The following is a 19,394-nucleotide window of genomic DNA, read 5'->3' as shown; positions in this document are numbered from 1 at the left end:
GGATTCCCAGCCTCGGACAGTGCTTGGCATCAGGCTGACCGAACGCAGATACCGTCCAGCCCTCCCAGGGGTAGGTGAAGACACGTTTCGGGTCTGGTTCTCCAGCTCCTAGTCCTCAGCACTTTCTTCTCTATCACGTCGCATCCCAAACACACAGGTACCCAGCACTGCTGAAATGTTTTCAGGTACGTTTTCCATTACGAACTTCTCTGAGAACTAAATAGAATTATGTATGTCATTTTAGATGTGGAGGAAACCATAGATGTTAGTTTCATCTCCCACACACCAATTCCTCCATTCATTCATTTAGCACCTGCTAGAATAATAAAAATAATGACAGCTAACACGCTCTTCCCACTATGAGAATCTCCGGCTAAGTGCTTTCCAGGAATTCTCATGTAACCCTCACAGTGACCCAGCGAGGAAGTGTGATAAGCTCCGTTTTCCTCGTGGGAACGGCATCTGAGTGGAGCGGCTGTGCTCCGCTCGTGTTGCATTCCTAAACCAGTCAAGGTGGGAGTAAGAATTTGAATTTAGGCATTTGAAGGCTACCGTTCCTTCACTTCACCACTTTAATATATGCAAGAGATACAAAGCTGGGTGAGGTACAGCTGTGCCTTCGGGGATTTTATGTTCTATTGGAGGAGACAAACATGTCACCAGACTGCCCACAGGCATCCCCTCTGTGGATCTGTGACCTGATTTCTCCACTGGTGGAATTCTTAATGACTAATGGCTCAGAATTCCCCAGTAAGGTCAAGGTCAAATGAAGGGCAAGGAAGCCTGGCTGGAGTGGTTCAGTGGGTTGGGTTGAGCATTGTCCCATGTACCAAAGTGTTGCTGGTTTGATTCCTGGTCGGGGCACATGCCTAGGTTTCGAGTTTGATCCCTGGCATCGATGTTTCTCTCTCTCTCTCCCTTCTTCTCTCTAAGTATGTCTTTGGGTGAGGCAGGTGAGGATTAAAAAAGAAAAATGAAGGGACAGGAAGGACAATAAGATGAACCTTATATGATGGAGATAAGTCAGTTTGGCTCTTGCCCACTCTCTGGGACTCTGAGGCATGTGATTATGTCCAGCTTTCAATCATCGTTGAGGTGTTTTTTATTGTTTTTTTGTTTGTATTCACAGGGTATTGCTGAATTAAATGATGAGTGTTTGGTTCACATTCCATCAGTTGGGTAGTTTAGTCACCTGGTTCCCCTTTAAGAGACTCTGTCAATTGGGTTGTCATAGAAAAAGAACAATTGTGCTTGACTGAAATCCTGTGTCTAGTAGGGGAGTGCTCTGGCTGTATCCTGCTTAGTCAATAACCACAGCAATGTTCATATTACTACATTCACCCTTCATGATTTAGGTTTTACAAAGTGCTTTCATATCCCACACACTCTCCCTCCAAGCTTACGGACAGAGAGGTTCTACTGGTCTCTTTTCCTGGATATCTAAGGTCTTTGGTAAGAGAATAGTCAACAACATGGAGAGTCAGAGGTTTGGATAAAACTGAGTTGTTCTTGGCAACTGAAGAGGAAGGCTCATTGAAATTCTAGGTCCTCAGCTTATGGAAATAGTTTTATGTTGCCATGAAGAGAGGACTAGTCATTTTAGCTCATTGTTAAGAGCTCATTGGCATTTGTATTTTTAAAAATGTATTATATAAAACTATGCATTTTAAATCATTTTAAATAATTGATATTTATGGATTTGTTTGTGTCTATGTGCTTATAATTTAGTGCTTCAGATGGTAGGGTTTCAACAATGCACCTCTTCACTACAGGGACATCTGCTTTGGATTAATCTCAATGTAATTGAATGCCAAATACATTTGCGAAAGCTCAAAAGGTTGAAAACAGTGACAGAAACTCCAAAGGAATAATACTTACGATGGAATCACAGGGCCTCCTGGGTTATATGGACCTCCTTACCACTTAGCTAATGGAATATTTAGCCTGAAATGAGCCAGCCACACTCTTTTGAAGTTATCCCTTGGTGATACAAACAAGTATAAATACACCAGGTGATTCCAATTCAATAATGGTGGCAGACTAGAAAGAGTATTTTTCCTCTTTATAGGAGAGTTGCATAAGTCATCAGAATATACTGCTGATGTTATTTGTTTTTAAAAGATTTTTGTATTGATTTGAAGAGAGAGAAAGGGCAAAGGAGAGAGAGAAACATTGATTCTAGAGTGAAACACTGATCGGTTGCCTCCTGCATGCCCCTCACTGGGGACCGAGCCCAAAACCTAGCATGTGCCCTGTCCAGGAATCAAACTGGCATTCCTTTGGTGCATGGGGTGAACCCAGTCTACTGAGCCACACCAGTCAGGGCACTCCTGATGTTTTAAACGAAGTACACCTGCTATTATAAGGTCTCTCTGAGGTACAATGTTACAGGTGATCAGCTCGTTACATCCAACTGGTCCAGTTTATACATCATGTTGGCATGAACCCATGAAAAATTTGTTTTATAATACCTAGGATAGTGGTTCTCAAATGTTAGCATTCATCAGAATCACCTGGAGTGACTGTGAAAACCCAGATTGGTGTGTTATGGTCCCAGAGTTCCCGGTTCTGTAAGTCTGAGTAAAGGCAGGCTTCTAATTTCAAATGCATTGCAGTTGACCTTTGAACAACGAGGGGGTTAGGGATACCAACCCCCACGCTGTCAAAAACCCTATAGCGTAAGTCATCCATCTGCACCCACGGATTCTTATCTGGTGATTGAAAATATGTCCATTAATCAGAGTGATGGAAAACCGGCATATCTGAGGACCACACTTCCGCCATCTGCTTCAAATGATTCTCATCGTTCTATGCTGTCCTTTAGGTCTGACTATTTGTAGCAAGATGGTAACATGTGAAAACAACAGTTTGTTCAGAGTTTTTAATTCATTTTGCACCTATTGTAAGCCGCGAGGCCCCTGGAACTCAGAGGAGAAGCAGCTCTTCCCGGGCCACACAGCAGGACCGAAACGAGCGCACAGCGAGGGGCACTCCGAGCACTGTCCGCCAGGTACTGTGGGTGCACATATGCTTGAAATAAGTTTGAGTTTGAATTAGAAACGATTCCATCTTTTCCTTTCCAAGCAAAAGTGATTTTACTAGATTTCAAGCAAACTGGTGAGTGCCTCAAGTCAGAGAAGGCTGAAGTTCTCTCCCGCCAGAAAACGAGGAATGCACTGGCCATTTCCTGTCCTCAGAGCTGTCATGATGAGTCCTAAGGGCTGGCTCCCGGCGCCGGGGTGAGGTTCAGCCCCCCAACTTAAATCGGAGAAATTACCTTCCGCAGCATGCTCCCACCACGAGGAGCGCTCTGCCGCGGAACCCAACCCACAGCCAGGCTGCGGGCAACCAACTCAGTGCACACGCAGATGAGCCGGCTGTCCGGTTCCTCGTGCTGTTTTCCTCGCGGGGAGTTTCGGACCTACTCCTTGATCCCCTTCTACTGTGCCCTTGCCCTGACACCGCTCGTCGGCTGGCTTCCGTCTGGTGCTCCCCCATCTCTGGTTTCCTTCTTTGCTGTAACCTGATGCCATCTGCACTGGACATCCATCAGCGTGCACTGGCTGCAGGCTTTACGCAATTCCCCATGTGCCTCGGTCTTTATCACCACAGACGCTGCAGAAAACACCAGGTCAGTGTAAAATCAAATCCCCGGGCACCTCTTAATCACTGACAGACAGAGAGGCACTGACAGACAGAGAGGCACAACTGCGGAGGGGACTGCAAGACATAGCCCAGCGGTGTGGTCTCCCAGCGCGCAGCGGGCCTCGGCCTCCCGACTGCCGTGGGGTGAAGGGCCCCCGCCGGCCGCGTCGCCCCTCGCGCTTGTGCGGAACGGACGCCGGCTCGGGCTGGGGCTGCGCCACCGCCTGGCCACGTCCTGGTGCCCGTCTGGACGCCCTTTGGCTGGGCTCCTGCTGTTCCGTAAAAGTGGCCCTTTTATAAAGAAAAACGCGTAGTTTCCTTGTTGCAGCGCTCGATGGGTGTGTTCTCTGGCGATAGCACAGCCCCTGCTGAGGCTGCGTGGGCCTCGGCCCCGCTGTCCTCAGTGCCCACCTTCCCGCCGCGCGGCCCTGTCCAGGCCGCGGCAGTGTCGGGACAGCTCACCGTACCTGTGCTGACCTCCGCGCTCCCCCCGCGGTCCTGGGGCTTTTCAAGTCATTTCAAAGTTCACTCGGCAAATGCCATTCCCCTTCTGTTCTTCACTGAAACCTTGCAGTTGGTCATATCACTATATTTTTTAAAACTTTCCCTTACCCATCCAACAAAGAAAGGAGATGGATATGAATGTATGTTAAATGAAAGCATAATATTATGTCACCTTCTACTTTCACAAAGGGTGTTAAAATAGACTCATTAGTTTTGACTAAAGACAAGGTTTCCGAGGATTTTCGATGCTTGGCATGACAAGGTTGATATGTGCGATCGAGACAATGGAAGTTAAAAACTGTTTTGAAAATATATTTCTCTAATACGTCTTACATGTTGAGAAGTTACAGAATGAATCTATGGTAGATATTTTTCAATGTAAGAAGGGCTCCTCAAGGCAGGATGTCTCCCTGAAACACCTTTTGTGCTGTGAGGAGATAGCCAACAAAAGAATTGGGGGGGGGGGGGGAGGTTAATAAGAGAAAGTAATTTATAACACTGATATGTCAATATGTTTTTCAATAAACTTTTCCCCAGATTTTCTTGAGTCCTCATCAGGGAAAGAATTGTGATGACATGCCTTCCTCCCGCTTGGAATGTGGCACGAGGTGCTCATTTGCGGCTCTGCTGTTCTAGGCATCACCAGAATAGAAATGTCATGACTCAGTTAACAATGCTTTATTATTCACACTGAGCCTTTTTGTAGCGTTCTTTATCTCACAAACATTGTAAATCAGATATCTACCCCCCACTTTTTTGTTCATTTGCAAATTTGTATTATTCTAGTTTAAGAAAGCAAGGTGGTGGAGTCAGAGGAATGGCGCTACGCCCCTGCCTCAGAGCCTTCCTCCCGGGAAGCACCCAAGCCAGGAGCCTGCCTGCTTCCAGCATCTTCTTGCACATTTGTAAGAAAAGTGTGTTTTCATTTTGGATCAAAAGAGGTTTTGTGTTTTTTAAATCCACAAAGATGAAACAATGGGCTGAAAATATAGTTTAGGTGATAAGTGCTTTAGAGTCATGTCTTTTGAAAAGTACCATTTGTGTCTGCCTCAGTTTCTCCCACTTTATGTGGCTTTTACTGCAGTAATGCTGTATTTCAGTGCAAGACATATGGTGATCTTATTGTTGAAATAACTTTGCACTGAGTCCCATTTCGACAAAATGTTAGTGGAAAAGAGTGCTGGCCTCCTAGGACTTAAAAGTCATTGTATCAAATCTTTGTTCTATCATCAACTATCAAATTGTCTTTTGATTTGATGCTTACACTACTTAAAACAACTTAGAAAGAGTGTGAAACAACATATTATTTCTGAACTCATCTCTGCTTGGAAGAGTATATAGCAATCATGTGGATTCACCAACATTCATTTAAAAAGATTCCTCAGAAAACACCATACCATACCCCACCTAAGAGATGAATTTGAAGCAAGACAATAATTAATTTGCTCACTCCGTCAGGGAGCATGAACTCTGTGTACCCAGCAGTATGCTAACTACTGATAGATACACAATCATGAACAACACCTGCCCCTGCCTTCAGCGTTTACTCTTCAGTAGGGTGACAGGCACTCAGACAACTTGAATAGCATGTGATAAATTGATAATAGAGGTGATTCACACAGTTCTGTGGGTGCAAAATTCAGGAATTTCCAATTATGCTTGGTGTGATGCAGGAAGATGTCTAAGAAGAGATAAAACTTTCACAGGATCTCAGATAATTAATATTCAGTTGCCAGGTAGAAATTAAAAGCAAGAATATTCCAGGAAGAAGAAAAAAGTTTGTCAAATGTGAAAGGGAAAAGCAGCACTTAGCGGAGCACGGTAAGAGGTGTTGCGGCCCGGGAGAGCGTGTGCAGGGCCCGGGAGAGCGTGTGCAGGGCCCGGGAGAGCGTGTGCAGGGCCCGGGAGAGCGTGTGCAGGGCCCGGGAGAGCGTGTGCGGGGCCCAGGGGAGCGTGTGCGGGGCCAGGGAAATTATGGTGGGGAACCTGGAAGAGCACGGTGGGTGCGGGGCCCAGGAGAGCCCAGGGGGGCCAGGGAGAGTGTGGTGGGAGACCTGGGAGAGCGTGGTGGGGAGCCCGGGAGAGCGTGTTGGGAGACCCGGGAGAGCGTGGTGGGGGGCCCGGGAGAGCGTGGTGGGGGGCCCGGGAGAGCGTGGTGGGAAACCCGGGAGAGCGTGGTGGGGGGCCCGGGAGAGCGTGGTGGGAGACCTGGGAGAGCGTGGTGGGGGGCCCGGGAGAGCGTGGTGGGGGGCCCGGGAGAGCGTGGTGGGGGGCCCGGGAGAGCACGGTGGCGGGCCCGGGAGAGCACGGTGGGTGCAGGGCCAGGGAGAGCCCATGGGGGCCCAGGGAGAGCCCGGTGCGGGGCCAGGGAGAGCGCGTGGGGGGCCAGGGAGAGCCCGGTGCGGGGCCAGGGAGAGCGCGTGGGGGGGGCAGGGAGAGCCCGGTGCGGGGCTAGGGAAAGCCTGGTGCAGGTCCAGGGAGAGTGTGGTGAGGCCAGATGAGGCTTCGCCTTTCCCCCGGACTGCACCTGCAGCCACTGGAGCACTGGGTCTTCACAAGGAAACACCTGGCTTTTCTCCCTGGAACCAGGACCCACATCAGACATGCCATGCACATGCCCCACCCCAAACACTAAACGATATCCAAATTCCCTGAACTCCTATTTGAGACCCTGAAATAAAGGGTTAAAGTAGGGATAAACTAAGATCCTGCTTCTGTTATGGATTCCAATATGGAGGAGGGATTATAGGGAAAGTCGATGGATTCTAGTCATTCTTCTGCTCGCCTTCAGATTACCCTGCACACCCCTTGCAGCCTTCTGCTTACACGGTTTTGTTTTCCCCCAAGCCTGAGCTGCTATGTTATCACCTTCTCTGATTTGTCTATACTTTTTTTACTCCTTGTCCAAGAGATGAGAACTTTAAAAAATAAAGTGTGTGTGATTAAAAGGATTAAATGCTACAAAGAAGGAAGGCATACTTCAGGATGGGACACAAACCACTGAGCTTGGCAATTCGGTGACATTTTCTGAAACAGTTTCAATAGATGGGTAAGGCCAGGAGACAGATTCAAGTAGGATGAGTGGGAGGAAGCAGCAGTAAGAAAGTCAAGGTGAACTCACATATGCTAGACAGTGTTTTAGAAAACTAATGCAAACATAGCTAATCCAGATCCACATTTTACCCTGTGGACTAAACACTATGATTATCATCCACATTTATGAAAAATATGAGGAGACTGGGGCACAGAAAAGTGATGTAAGTAGTGACTTATAATGACAGATAATGAGTGGCAGCCTGGGATTGAAACCCAGGAAGTCTGGGTTCAGAAAAGAAGATGAGCGTGTAACCACCCTGAGCACTGCCTCTGATAACAGACGCACTAGGTGAAACACTGCGCTCCTGGCGCATGCAGTGCAATAGGTAGTACGAGAGCTCAGGTGCTGTAACAGTAATCTAGTGAGCGATATAAATTATATGCAAAGAGGAAGCTTGAATGATGTCAGTTTGGATTAGCCACCACTATTATTACAATAACATGTGCTAAATATCGCAATATTTTGAACTGGATAAGGTGCTAACAGTCTTGAACACCTCCAAGTTTTAGAAGTTCTGATATGAAGAAAGATATTTTTTCAGGAGTCAGTATCTACAATAATATCTAAAGTATTACAATAATGTAAAAATACTGAATAAAATATAACATATTATGTTGTGCTTTTCAGTGAATGAAAACGTCTTGACAAAAATATCTTTTCTCTAGTCAAAATTGAATTTGAAAGTAATCCATCTTCAGCATGAGTATTCTTTCCTGCCTCTCAGAAGAATCTGTTTGTCTTTTAACTGATGCGAGGCTGCCCCAAACATGCCATCACCATAGAGGCCAGAGGCGGCTGTCCGCAGTGCAGCCCAGCAGGGCGGGCAAGGGGTCCCCGGCATGCTTCCTCCAAGGTGCCCTTTTCCTCTCCCGATCCTGGTAAGTGAGCACACATAGCAACAGAAATGTTTCCAAAGTCAATTTACTGATGAAACAGTCAAGGTTGTTTACCTTTTTAAAGGACGGTGCTAAATGTTGAAAAATTAAAAGTTTTATACTTTTATCATGAAAAATATATATTCCTCCCATTAATTTTTTATGAATCACTTATTCTTTGATAGACAGCACTCAGCTTTCATTCTTATTTCGGTTTCCTTACTGGCTAAGACGTACACCCGCATGCGCCTGGGAGCCCTGACCTCATTCAGTGACGGTGCTGAGCGTCTGCTCTGTGGCAGGTGCTGTGTTAGGTCAGGAGAGACTCAGATCCAAGAAGGAAGTCAGGCTTTGAACAGTCCAGGAGCAGAGTCCAAAGAGGAGACACTGAGCATGTGATGTGACAGGTGCTGTGGCAGCTCGGGGGACAGCAGTGAGGGCACCAGTGTGGGCTCCACCGGCCTTCCCGGAGAAGACCAATCTGGAGCTGAATCGAAAGGAAGAGCAGAAAAGATGCACATTTTCTTTTGTGAAAAGTATGAAACTTTCCGTGAACGTTTTCAGTGATAGCACCCTGGTATGCATGCTAGAAGAGGAGCTGGAGGAGGAGGAGGAACGGTTAGGACGAGGAAGAAAAACCCAAAGACAGCCAAGGAAGGCGAGTGTGCAGAATTCAGTGGTCACCAGTGCCAGTGCATGTGACAGGAACATCCGACATTCGAACAGCTCCTATTGGCACATGGTGGTGTATCCACTGCTTCAAATTTGGCTACAGAAAATACCCTCAATTGCACTATCTTTAGCTCACAAAGATTTATGTTGGTGACAGAGACCGGCTGGGTACATGCTGAGCCAAGCTGACTTCTTTCGGGACCACACATCAGCTGCATCTCCCTCCTCATTGCGTGGCCCGAGGGATGTGGGCTGAAATGTGATGGGCCTCGCTTCTGGATTTGCCACCAAAAATATGCCACATGAGTCTCTTCATGCTGTTCTGTACTTAACCAGCAGCTTAAGCAGAGAATGCAGTAGAAAACTCGGAGGAACTCCCTGCGGGGCAGAGGCGCAGGATGAACGGAAGCCTCCCTGGCCGGGTAGCTTAATTGGCTAGAACATCATCCAGATCTACCAAGGTTACAGATCAAGGTCCCTGGTCAGGGCACATACAAGAATCAACCAATGAATGCCTAAGTAGTGGAACAACAAATCAATGTCTCTCTCAAATAAATAAATAAACAAACAAATAAATAAATAAATACAAACAAGCTGGATCCCTTAGTCACCAGTGGTGGAAAGCAATCCAGAAATATCTATGTGCGTTGAGCTTTGGGTGGCCAAGAATGAACTTCTAGTAAGTTCAGCAGCTACTGTTAATAGATACATTTCACATCTGAAATAACCAATTAATATGATCCAGTATTTATTATAGAAAAATAAGAATATTAATTTATCGAATTCTAGGATTTGTAAAAGTACAATATATTTATTATCTAAATCAATCCTATAAGAAATGCCATGAGGTAGACACTGGTACTGCCATCTCTACTAAAATGGTTAAAAAATTGGGGCTCAGAGAGTTGGAAACATTTACTCAAGATCACAGAATTAACAACAAGGTGGTCAGGATTTGAACTCATGCTGTTAGACATGAGTGCCATCTACTTAACTATAGATACTATAGCATATGTTGAACAACAAATATCTAATATTATTTCTTTCAAAAATGTAAATATAGCTTAACAACACCTGGTATATTTCCCTTTATTATGCAGAAGAATGTCGGAGACCCATTTTCCCCTCAGTATATTACAACAGAGATTTTTATCACCAGTATGTTCTTTCATAAAAATATGTATTTATTTGTGGGCTGGTATCAAACCCTTATTTTTTTACCACTAGAAAGAACTCAGCTGGTTCTCAAAACCTCTATCAACTCATTATTACCAATAGGTAAATAATAGATGACTCATATGTACACACACTTGTTTTTTAAACTCCAGCCAAATAGGTGTTTGAATAACAACAGAAATCTCTCTTGAAATTGGCTGATAAAAGCTGTCCTCTGAAAACAGCAAGCTGTAACTTATGAGTCAAGGATTCTAGTTGTCAGGTGGATACCTCCTCTAAGTGGTGTTTCATCTACGAAACAATGTATCCCATTCCTTCCTCCTCCTTGAAATTTGAAGGGAATGATGAACCTAAGGGCCAGTCTATTTAAATCTGAACACATTTCAAGCCCACCTTACCTGGCTTGTGTCTTCCTCCCAGGGGGGAGGAGGGGACTGAATAAACAAAGGTCTTTACTAAAATGGTGAACACCAATTCTAATAAAAGACTACAGCCTGGTCGCATTTCGCCACCTTTTCCTTCTCACGGGAGCCGGACTGACCCTTCCCGGGGCTGCAGGGCCAGAAGCACAGGGATGGGACACTGGAATGGCGTGTCTTGCCATTGCTGTGCATTCAGAAGAGATACCTTCCTACCATTCCTGACGAAACAGCCTCATTGTTAGTCGGTTGTAACACTGGGGCTTTAAGTAAGGGTATCATGCATGGAAAACAGTACTGCCTGACAGGCTTCAAATTGTCAAGTGAAAGGATTTCATTGAAGGAAACTCAGGACCAAACAGTGATTGGTGCACAGCAAGGCGACTGTTCCTTTAACTGCTCCTGCCCCTGCCTCACACACACCCAGAGGACCTCCTAGACCAGCAGCCTGCCTCTCTCTGGGGTCAAGCCCACAAGGCAGGCTCACACCCTTTCCCTCTGTATGAGTTCAGCTTTACCCCCAGCTCCCAGCACCCCCTGAGTGTAAGCTCTGGAAGGGAACCCTGAAGTGTATCACCACGATGCCCTTGAATACACAAGAGAACCAAACTCCCAAAGCGGGGCTCTGTGACTTGTTAGTGGTGCTGGATAATTAAATACCTTTTAATGGGCTCTGAGAACAGACTGTCGTTTGGATGCTGCTTCACTAACCCTAGCAGAGTCCTTTTCTAGTAAGTCGGGAGTTAAGGTTGATTTGCTTACCCAGTGAAACACACACTGACCAGAGAGACGGAGGTGGGGGTGGAGAAGAGAGGGGTTCCACTATTCTCCCTAGTGGCCATGACACTCCTTGGACCAGAAATCCCAAATATAAACTGTCGTCCTCCCGGGGGACTAAGCAGGCTGCTGTGTCATGTGTGTGCATGTGTGTGTGTCTCTTTACCTTCCAAAGGGATGCTGCCCCAAATAATAGTCCTGTTCTCTAGACAGCTAGTTAGCTCTATGAGATCCCAAAGCCTTACTGTCTGCTCCTCCCTCCCTGCTCCCCTGCCATTAATAAATAAGTTCAACTGGCCAAGGTCACTTTACTATTCTGACATAATGAACTGGGGAATGTGACTTCCAAGTTCCAAGCTGACACTGGCGGGCGATGCTTTCACCTAGCGGTGCCCCAAAGCATCCAGTCAGCACACTGGGAAGAATAAATATTGATCTGCTTTCTGAGGCTGTGCACCATGTGAAATGTTAATGCTTTTAAATGACACCGGACACACAAAGTAGCTATTAGTACCAGTATGATCAGAAGGTGTAAAGTCTCATAGAATACCTCCTCCTCGCCCTTCATCCTCGTGAGGAGAGCACGGGCTGCGTGTCCACGGTGTTCACACCCCACTCATGGGCTGGACTCAGTGATGATGTTCTAAGACAATGACATTGATTTTGCATAGAGATTGTATGCAACAATAATGTGAATACATATTGTTTTGTGGACTTCTAATAATGAATGTTTATTCCCTCATGGGGACCTCGCTTGTTATTGTTGGGTCAGAGATTTTCCGCTTGTCTCCCTGGCTGATTCATTCTCTTGTGCAGAGAGAAAGAAAAAAGCTGACATTTACAATAATAATTGGCTATAAATGTTTAGAACCCTAAAAGGGATGGGACCCTTTACTGGGAAAGTTTGGGTTTTCCCCAAGCCCTGGCATAGGAGATAGACATAGTTAAATTGCTCTACAAGGAAAAGCTGAAATGGTGGTTTGGGTGGTACTGGGCAAGCTTGAGAGAAGTTGGAGTGTAGGAAGAGGGCAGGAAGTGGGAGTGTAGCAAGAGGGCAGGAAGTGGGAGTGTAGCAAGAGGGCAGGAAGTGGGAGTGTAGCAAGAGGGCAGGGAGTGGGAGTGTAGCAAGAGGGCAGGAAGTGGGAGTGTAGCAAGAGGGCAGGAAGTGGGAGTGTAGCAAGAGGGCAGGAAGCTGGGTTGTGGCGGGGGTGTGGCCAATGAGAGTGGCCTACTAACACAGTTAACAATATGGCTATCTAATATATTTTTTAAAGTTTTATTTATTAATTTTCAGAGAGAGAAGAAGGGAAAAGAGAGAAAGATTGATTTGTTGTTCCACTTATTTATGCATTCATTGGTTGATTCTTTTATATGTCCTGACGGGGACTTGAACCCACAAACTTGGCATATCTGGACAGCGCTCTAACCAACTGAGCTACCCCACCAGAGCCACTAATATTTATGTTTAAATCACTTGCTGACTAGTGCCTGGATGGTAAAGTCCTTCTCCCTATTGTTGTTTGAGTTTTGTCAAAGTTTACACAAAGTTTTGTGTGTAAAAATGTATTACATTCAAAATCTATTATTGATGGTATTTTAAAAAAAGAGACTGAAGTCATATCCAATGGAGCCAGCTAAGGCCCCAGACAGATCTAAGTAAGATGTAGAAAAGTATTTGCAATGGATGACTTGGGATCAGGTACGAGACAACGGCTCTTCTCTCAGGGATCCTAGACACCTGAAGAGAGGGCTGGGTAACATATAAATTAGGCATTTGTTTATTTATTAAGTTACTTATTCGACAAATGTTTATTGAGTGTCCACTAATTTTACAAAGTCTTTACCATGGACTTTCATGGGATTGGAAATACAAAAGGTGGCAATACTGATACAACCCCTGCACATTGTACAGTGTGTGGTTGTAAGAAACGGAATGCACGCATATCTATTTTGCAGCATTTGGGGAATTTATAAGCATCCTTTGTGATCTTCCCACAGACTAGCTTTTCTATTTTCTCCCCCACTTCTTCCTTATTTCTTTTGTTGTACTCAAATTAATTTCTTTATTGACTCTTGGTTTTCACATTTTTCCCAAGTTGTTCTCACATGTAATGCCTCCCCATTTTCCCACCTAGTCAATCAAATATTGTCAACTTCTCTGCAAAGCTTGCCTGGGACATCCTCAGCCTAAAGAAACCTGAATATTTTCTTTTCATTTCACCATCCTGGAGCGCAGTCTGAGCACCACAGCATGTAAGAATTGCCGTGGAGGTATGTGGACCACTGGTGTGGATTCTGACATGCAGCCAGGGGGGTATGTGGACCACTGTCCAAAAGGGTACAAATAAAATTTTATTGGTCTAGTTTCCTATGATTGTATTTTATTGCAAAATGTCTCGGTTCCTGTACATTTTCTTTTATTTCCTGTTGGAGGAGAAGGGCTCTCCTTTTAAAGATGAACCTCTGCATCACGAGTGTGCATCCTGCCTGGCCGGTGTGGCTCAGTGGTTGAGCATCGACCCTGCACCAAGAGGTCGCCAGTTTGAATCCCAGTCAGGGCACATGCCCAGGTTGTGGGCCCTGTCCCCAGTGGGAAGCATGCAGGATGTGGCCAATTGATGTTCTCTCTCATTGATGTTTCTCTCTCTCCCTCTCCCTTCCTCTTTCCAAAATCAATAAAGAGAAAAACATTTTTAAAAAATCATTAAAAAAGAAAAAAAGAATTTGCATCCTTATTTCTTTCACCAGCCACAAGGGTGTCTAGCCACCACCATCCTTGCTCCCTGTACTTTCAGTCTTGCTCTATGACTCCTTCCTCCCTCCGCATGCGAGCTGAGGGGTACCATAGCGTAAAATTCTTGTGCGAATTTTTTCATCACCCAATCCTCAGAGGAGTCCGTAACACACACTATTTCATTATTTACCCATTCCTTCATCCTTCACAATGGCTTCTATCCCCACACACAAAAACTGATCTTTCAAAGCTACATAAGTACTACAAAAGAGGTGCTTAATACACATCTGTTGAGTGAATACACAAACGAATACACGGCTTTCTAATCACCAGATCGACGATCTTTCGTCAGTTTCCCACGTTCCTGAGACGTGGCTAGCGGGCCCATGACTGTCCCTGACTGCTCGGTGTTGAGTTCTGTTTTTTCCTGCTATTCTGATGTTTCTTTCCTGACCCCTGACAAGAGCTTCCAGGAGGCAGTGCGGAGATGACAGGGTCCCCGTGAGGCCCTGCCCCGTCACAGCGTGTGGCTCTGTTCTAAAGGTCGGTGTGACACTCAGATGCATGGGGAAGACAGTCAGTGCTCAGGCAGTGTTGCTGGCGCATGCGTTCCAGGGGATAGGAGCTCCCTCTGGGCAGCAACCCATGCTATTTCTTTCTGCTATTCTGTTCTGTCCTCAAAACCTACAAGGGTTGGCTCAGGGGTCTCAGAAAATATTCGTTTTGAAGGAAGGAAGGAAGGAAGGAAGGGAGGAAGGAAGGCAGGCATCTTTTTCCTTCTCTTGGTGGATGATCTCCCACAAGCCTCAGCCTCAGCTCTCCTGACTCTCTTTCTTGAGGACCTCATTTAAGCCCTGATGACCTATGACCTCATTTATTTCCTTAATGATCTCTTTTTATAAAAAACTTTTTTCTTTATTGATTTTTAGAGAGAGGGGAAGGGAGAAGGACAAAAAGATAGAAACATCAATTGGCTGCCTCTTGCATGCCCCCAACTGGGGGTCGGGCCCACAGCCTGGGTGTGTGTCCTGACCGGGAATCGAACTGGTGACCTCTTGGTGCAGGGTTGACGCTCAACCAGTGAGCCACACTGGCCGGGCCTCAGTGATCTTCTTCATGTACATGATCACCAAATCTTAACAGAAATCAGACTCAGCTCTCTGACCTACACATCCAGATTTGCCACCCTTGAGACACTGCTCAAAAGAATGTGTTTATGACATCTCTTTGGTACCTTAAACTCCCCATATTTAAAAAGAAATAGTCTTCTTTCCCTTTCTTAGTATTCATTTATATAAATATCCATTGTATATTCACTTTCATATACTTATATTATATATGTATATTTAGAATAACCTCTTGTGTGAAAAATTTATATATGTTTAATCCATACATTGGTTTATATACATGTACACATGCTTTATATGTGTGTGTGTGTGTGTGTGTGTGTGTGTGTGAGAGAGAAAGAGTGTGTGTTTATTTGTAATAACCTCTAAAGAGTTCTACCTGTCTATTTTTTTTATTGGTTTTAGGTTAATCCCACCTGAAAAGTATTATTCTTCCTAATGCGTAGCTCAAGGTACTAGCTGCCTGCCTCATTGAAAAGCAAAAATAGACCTGGCCAGGCTGACTCAGTGATGAGTGCACCTGCCCACAGATCAGAGCCATGGGTTTTACTCTGGTCAAGGGCAGGTACCTCACTTGCGGTTTGGTCCCCCGCCCTGGGGTTTTGCAGGAGGGGTCATGTAGGAGGCAAACAATCAATGTGTCTCTCACATGATGTCTCTCTCTCTCTCTCTCTCTCTCTCTTTCTCCCCCCCTCCCCCTCCCACTCTATCTGAAGATAAAATGGAAAAATATCCTTGGGTGAAGATTAAAAAGAGAAAGAAAGAGAAAAAAAATAACAACATTAATTTTTAAAAGATCACACCTCTTATCCTGCCAGTAATTTGACTGTTATTTTAATAGAAATCTTCCTTTTATGTAAATAGTCCTTATTTATTAAGAAAGCAACATGTGAATACATTGGTGAGAAAGGACAGCTCAGCCACACAGAAAACACAGAGTGTAGAATTAAGACCAGCCCACTCTGGGCGCCGTCTGCTCCAACTTAATCCTCATGCAGGTAATTTCTGGGGGCATTGGAGTAACTCGTTACCAGACCTCTTACCCATGTGCATGAACACTGTGCATGTTCCGTGTGACTTCATGCCATCCGTGTTCGTTAGCGTGAGCGGCTGTCCTTCTTCAGCCAGCTCTGGGGTGCTGGCGGAGATGCCAGTTTCTGGGGAAGAGCTGTGGGTGCCGCCTGGTACAGAAGCAGCACAGGGCACTGGGCAGACTTTTATTGATGATGCTCAGGAGCCACCTTGCTGTTTATTTCCCACCCCTCGCATGTGTATGATCTTTTAACTACAGGAGAAATATTTCTAACTTGCCTGTTTAGGCTGTTCTTCTGTTCCTTCCAGTGAAACTTCTACTCATCCATCAAAGCCCATCTCAAAAGCTGACTTGTATCTGCGTCCTCTGTGCCAAGTCCAGCTGACAGTGATTTTTCGCACCCCTTACTCTTCCTCTCTAATCCTCTGTGGACAAAGACAGAAGGTTTTGTATGCCACAGAGCTTGGCATAGGCTCCTACATATAGCAAACTGAATCCGCATATTGCATGGAGAAGTACACAATTCTTAACCTTTCTTTACCTAACACGCATGCAACCATTGGCGATAAGCGCCTTCAAGGTGAAAATGTATCCCAGCATGCCCTGGGTAAGGGGGTGTTGAGTGGCTGCCAGCCCGTGCTCTGGTAGCTGTGTTGTGGGCATGGACAAGGGCAGAGCTCTCCCTGGATCGTCCTGCACCAACAGCGCCGTCGTTGATATAGAGCGCAGCCACAAAGCGATAGGAGCATCTACAGGAGCTCCCAGAGCGCTTGGAGTTAAACCTAGAAATCCCCAAATCAGGGAAATTAAGCAGAATTATTTGTGCAGATATTTTCTCTTTCTTTCTTTCTTTCTTTCTTTCTTTCTTTCTTTCTTTCTTTCTTTCTTTCTTTCTTTCTTTCTTTCTTTCTTTCTTTCCTTCCTTCCTTCCTTCCTTCCTTCCTTCCTTCCTTCCTCTCTCTCTTTCTTTTTTGTTTTTCTAGGATCTTCTCCCCCCTTTTTATCAGGAAGAGAACCCCACTTTCCAGTGGAGGACCTCTTCTCTGCAGCTGAAGTGGGGTGCCCTCCCCAGCCCTGCTCCGTGCACAGAGACATGGTATCCTGCGTTGTCCATTCCCCACCCGGGCAGTGCTCAGTAGAAGGGTGATGAGAGCCAGGTGGTGGTCATCAGGTGTTCCCTAAGACTTGAGATTAGCATGCTGTACGAGAGTTCTCTCCTCCTCTGTGAGGTGGAAAGGAGGTATAGGCTATGACTGACAGAAGCCATCTGTCCTGCCATGTGTAAAAAGTCTGAGGACAACATCAAAACAGGACGCCAAACAGCCAAGTGGAGAAGGTAAGGGCGGGGCACTGAATGTATCATTTAGGTGCCTGGATTTACCCACTTCTAAAGCTTGTCTACCCTGGGCATCCTAGATATTGAATCAACAAATTCCCTTTACCTAAGTTAGTTGGGTTTCAATGATCTATAATGGAAGGGGACTCGTAGAATTATATAGGAGGTTTAATATATTTTAAATATTTCTTCTCATTGTGTGTACTCCCATCTCTTCTTAGAGAATGTATGCTGATGAAATTCTCTTAAAAAAAGGAAGAAAGAAAGAAAGATAGAGAGAAAGAAAGAAAGAAAGAAAGAAAGAAAGAAAGAAGAGAAAGAAAGCAGTTCTCTAAATGTAATTGCTTAGTCTCTGGTTTCTGACTCCCAGAATGTTCACAGAGTGGCAGTGTTTGAGCTTGTGATGTTCCGCCAACAACGGTCTACAAAAATGGCTCAAAGTTGGAGGCTGGATCTCAGGCTGAAATGACTGGTAAGCAATAGAAAGCTGAAATGTAATTTTTGCTGACCTGGTCTTTCTTCAATTCTATTTAATTAATATCAGAGAGAAAAAGAAAGAGAAACTTGCATATACTGAGTATCTAGTCAATTGAATCATTTAATGAAATTTATACCTGTCACAGAGATATGGTTATCCTGATGAAAATATTTTTAATAATCTGAGTGATTTCCAGAGATCCATTCTTGCTGAGCATCACCTAGCTGGTTAGGTATAGTAGATTCAAGATTAGAATTCAGTTGGGTCCAAATTCTAAACACTCCTTCTCCACCATCCATAATACTGTGTAATTGAGATGAATATTGACTTTGTGGTCTGTTCTCAACTCTCAATCAACTGTCTTGCCATTCATGGTTTGGTGATTATTGTTTTGGGGGGGAAAAAAAAGCAATTTATTTTATGGGAAGAAGTATATTGCTATTTAGAGACATGAGATTTGAATTTAGAGACATGAACTCTAGTCCAGTAATTTTCTCATGAAAGAGCTCTGCGATCTCCGAGTGAGGCTTTCAAGACCCCGGTTTCCCCTCCGTCAAATGAAAGGCATGAGGACCCATCATCTCTCAAGTCTGCTTCCCCACTCTTCTCTTGGTAAGTAGTGTGCTAGAACCCTCTCCTTCCCTTAGTAGAGTTTACAAGATGCAGTGATGACATATTCAACTTGGTAGATATAATAGCCAACAACAAGCCCACTGACTGGCAAATAGTAGATGATCAATAAATACTGAATGAAGTCTATTCAATTTGGTGTAGGGAATACTATATTTTCATTTTTTTGTTTGTTTCAACTAAATAAAAAACTAATCTTTGAAATTTCTGAAAATACCTCTAACTTTGCAGGTGAACATTAAAAATAGGTTGGTAATAGATTTGGGTACTACTATGTTCTATATTATTAGCATGAATTTTAAAGAAGACTTTTCTTTCATTGAAAGCTTAAGACAAGTAAAGAGTTAACTCAAATTTTAAAAATAGGAGATGTACTTTTAGAGTGTAAAATGGTCATTTTAGGTGGCCATTGTAATTCAGCTTCTAAGGCTGGATAACGGAGCCAGTCCGGTGACCCTTCTGTGTGAAGGAACCTTCCGTGATGGGCTTTCCCATGCCATCCGCCCGGGAGAGGAGCAGCAGCTAAGCCAGAAGCAGGCAGGAAAACAAAAAAGGAGTCTGTGGCCAAAGCAACAGAATTTCATTTTTAAAAATCTTTTCACTTGTGTTTGTGAAGGAGAAGTAAGAAACATAATTTTTTGTCTTTGTTTAGACATTGGACAATACAAATCACAAGAACATATATTTTTGACATACTATTTTTTTGGTGCTCTTTGGAATTTGGACCCTAATTAAAAAATATGTGTTTCCTAGCCCTTCTTCTGTGAAAATCCTTGGCAATATAAACAGATGCACTGGTTGGCTTTTAATTCTGACACCAGACTGTCTGAAATAATAGCTCTAAGAAAGTGTGAATTCTTTCGTTCCTCAAGCTTTAATTGTAAGTACTTA

At 44.7% G+C, this 19,394-nt stretch overlaps 1 protein-coding gene across 2 annotated transcripts in view; it reads right to left on the bottom strand.

Moving 5' to 3' along the window:
• The window catches only part of MDFIC2 (MyoD family inhibitor domain containing 2), a 130,548-nt gene that overhangs the window by 22,493 nt on the left and 88,661 nt on the right, over positions 1-19,394 (bottom strand). Inside the window, exon 4 of one of the 2 annotated variants that reach the window (XM_036266113.1) lies at positions 1,193-1,201. The exons of the other annotated variant lie outside the window; for it this stretch is intronic. Coding sequence (XP_036122006.1) covers positions 1,193-1,201 — 9 coding nt within the window. The remainder of the gene's footprint in view (positions 1-1,192; positions 1,202-19,394) is intronic. 2 annotated transcript variants of the gene reach the window in all.

Source organism: Molossus molossus, unplaced genomic scaffold, assembly GCF_014108415.1.
Source record: "Molossus molossus isolate mMolMol1 unplaced genomic scaffold, mMolMol1.p scaffold_m16_p_18, whole genome shotgun sequence".
Classification (NCBI taxonomy): domain Eukaryota; kingdom Metazoa; phylum Chordata; class Mammalia; order Chiroptera; family Molossidae; genus Molossus; species Molossus molossus.
This window is presented reverse-complemented; position numbering and strand designations above follow the sequence as displayed.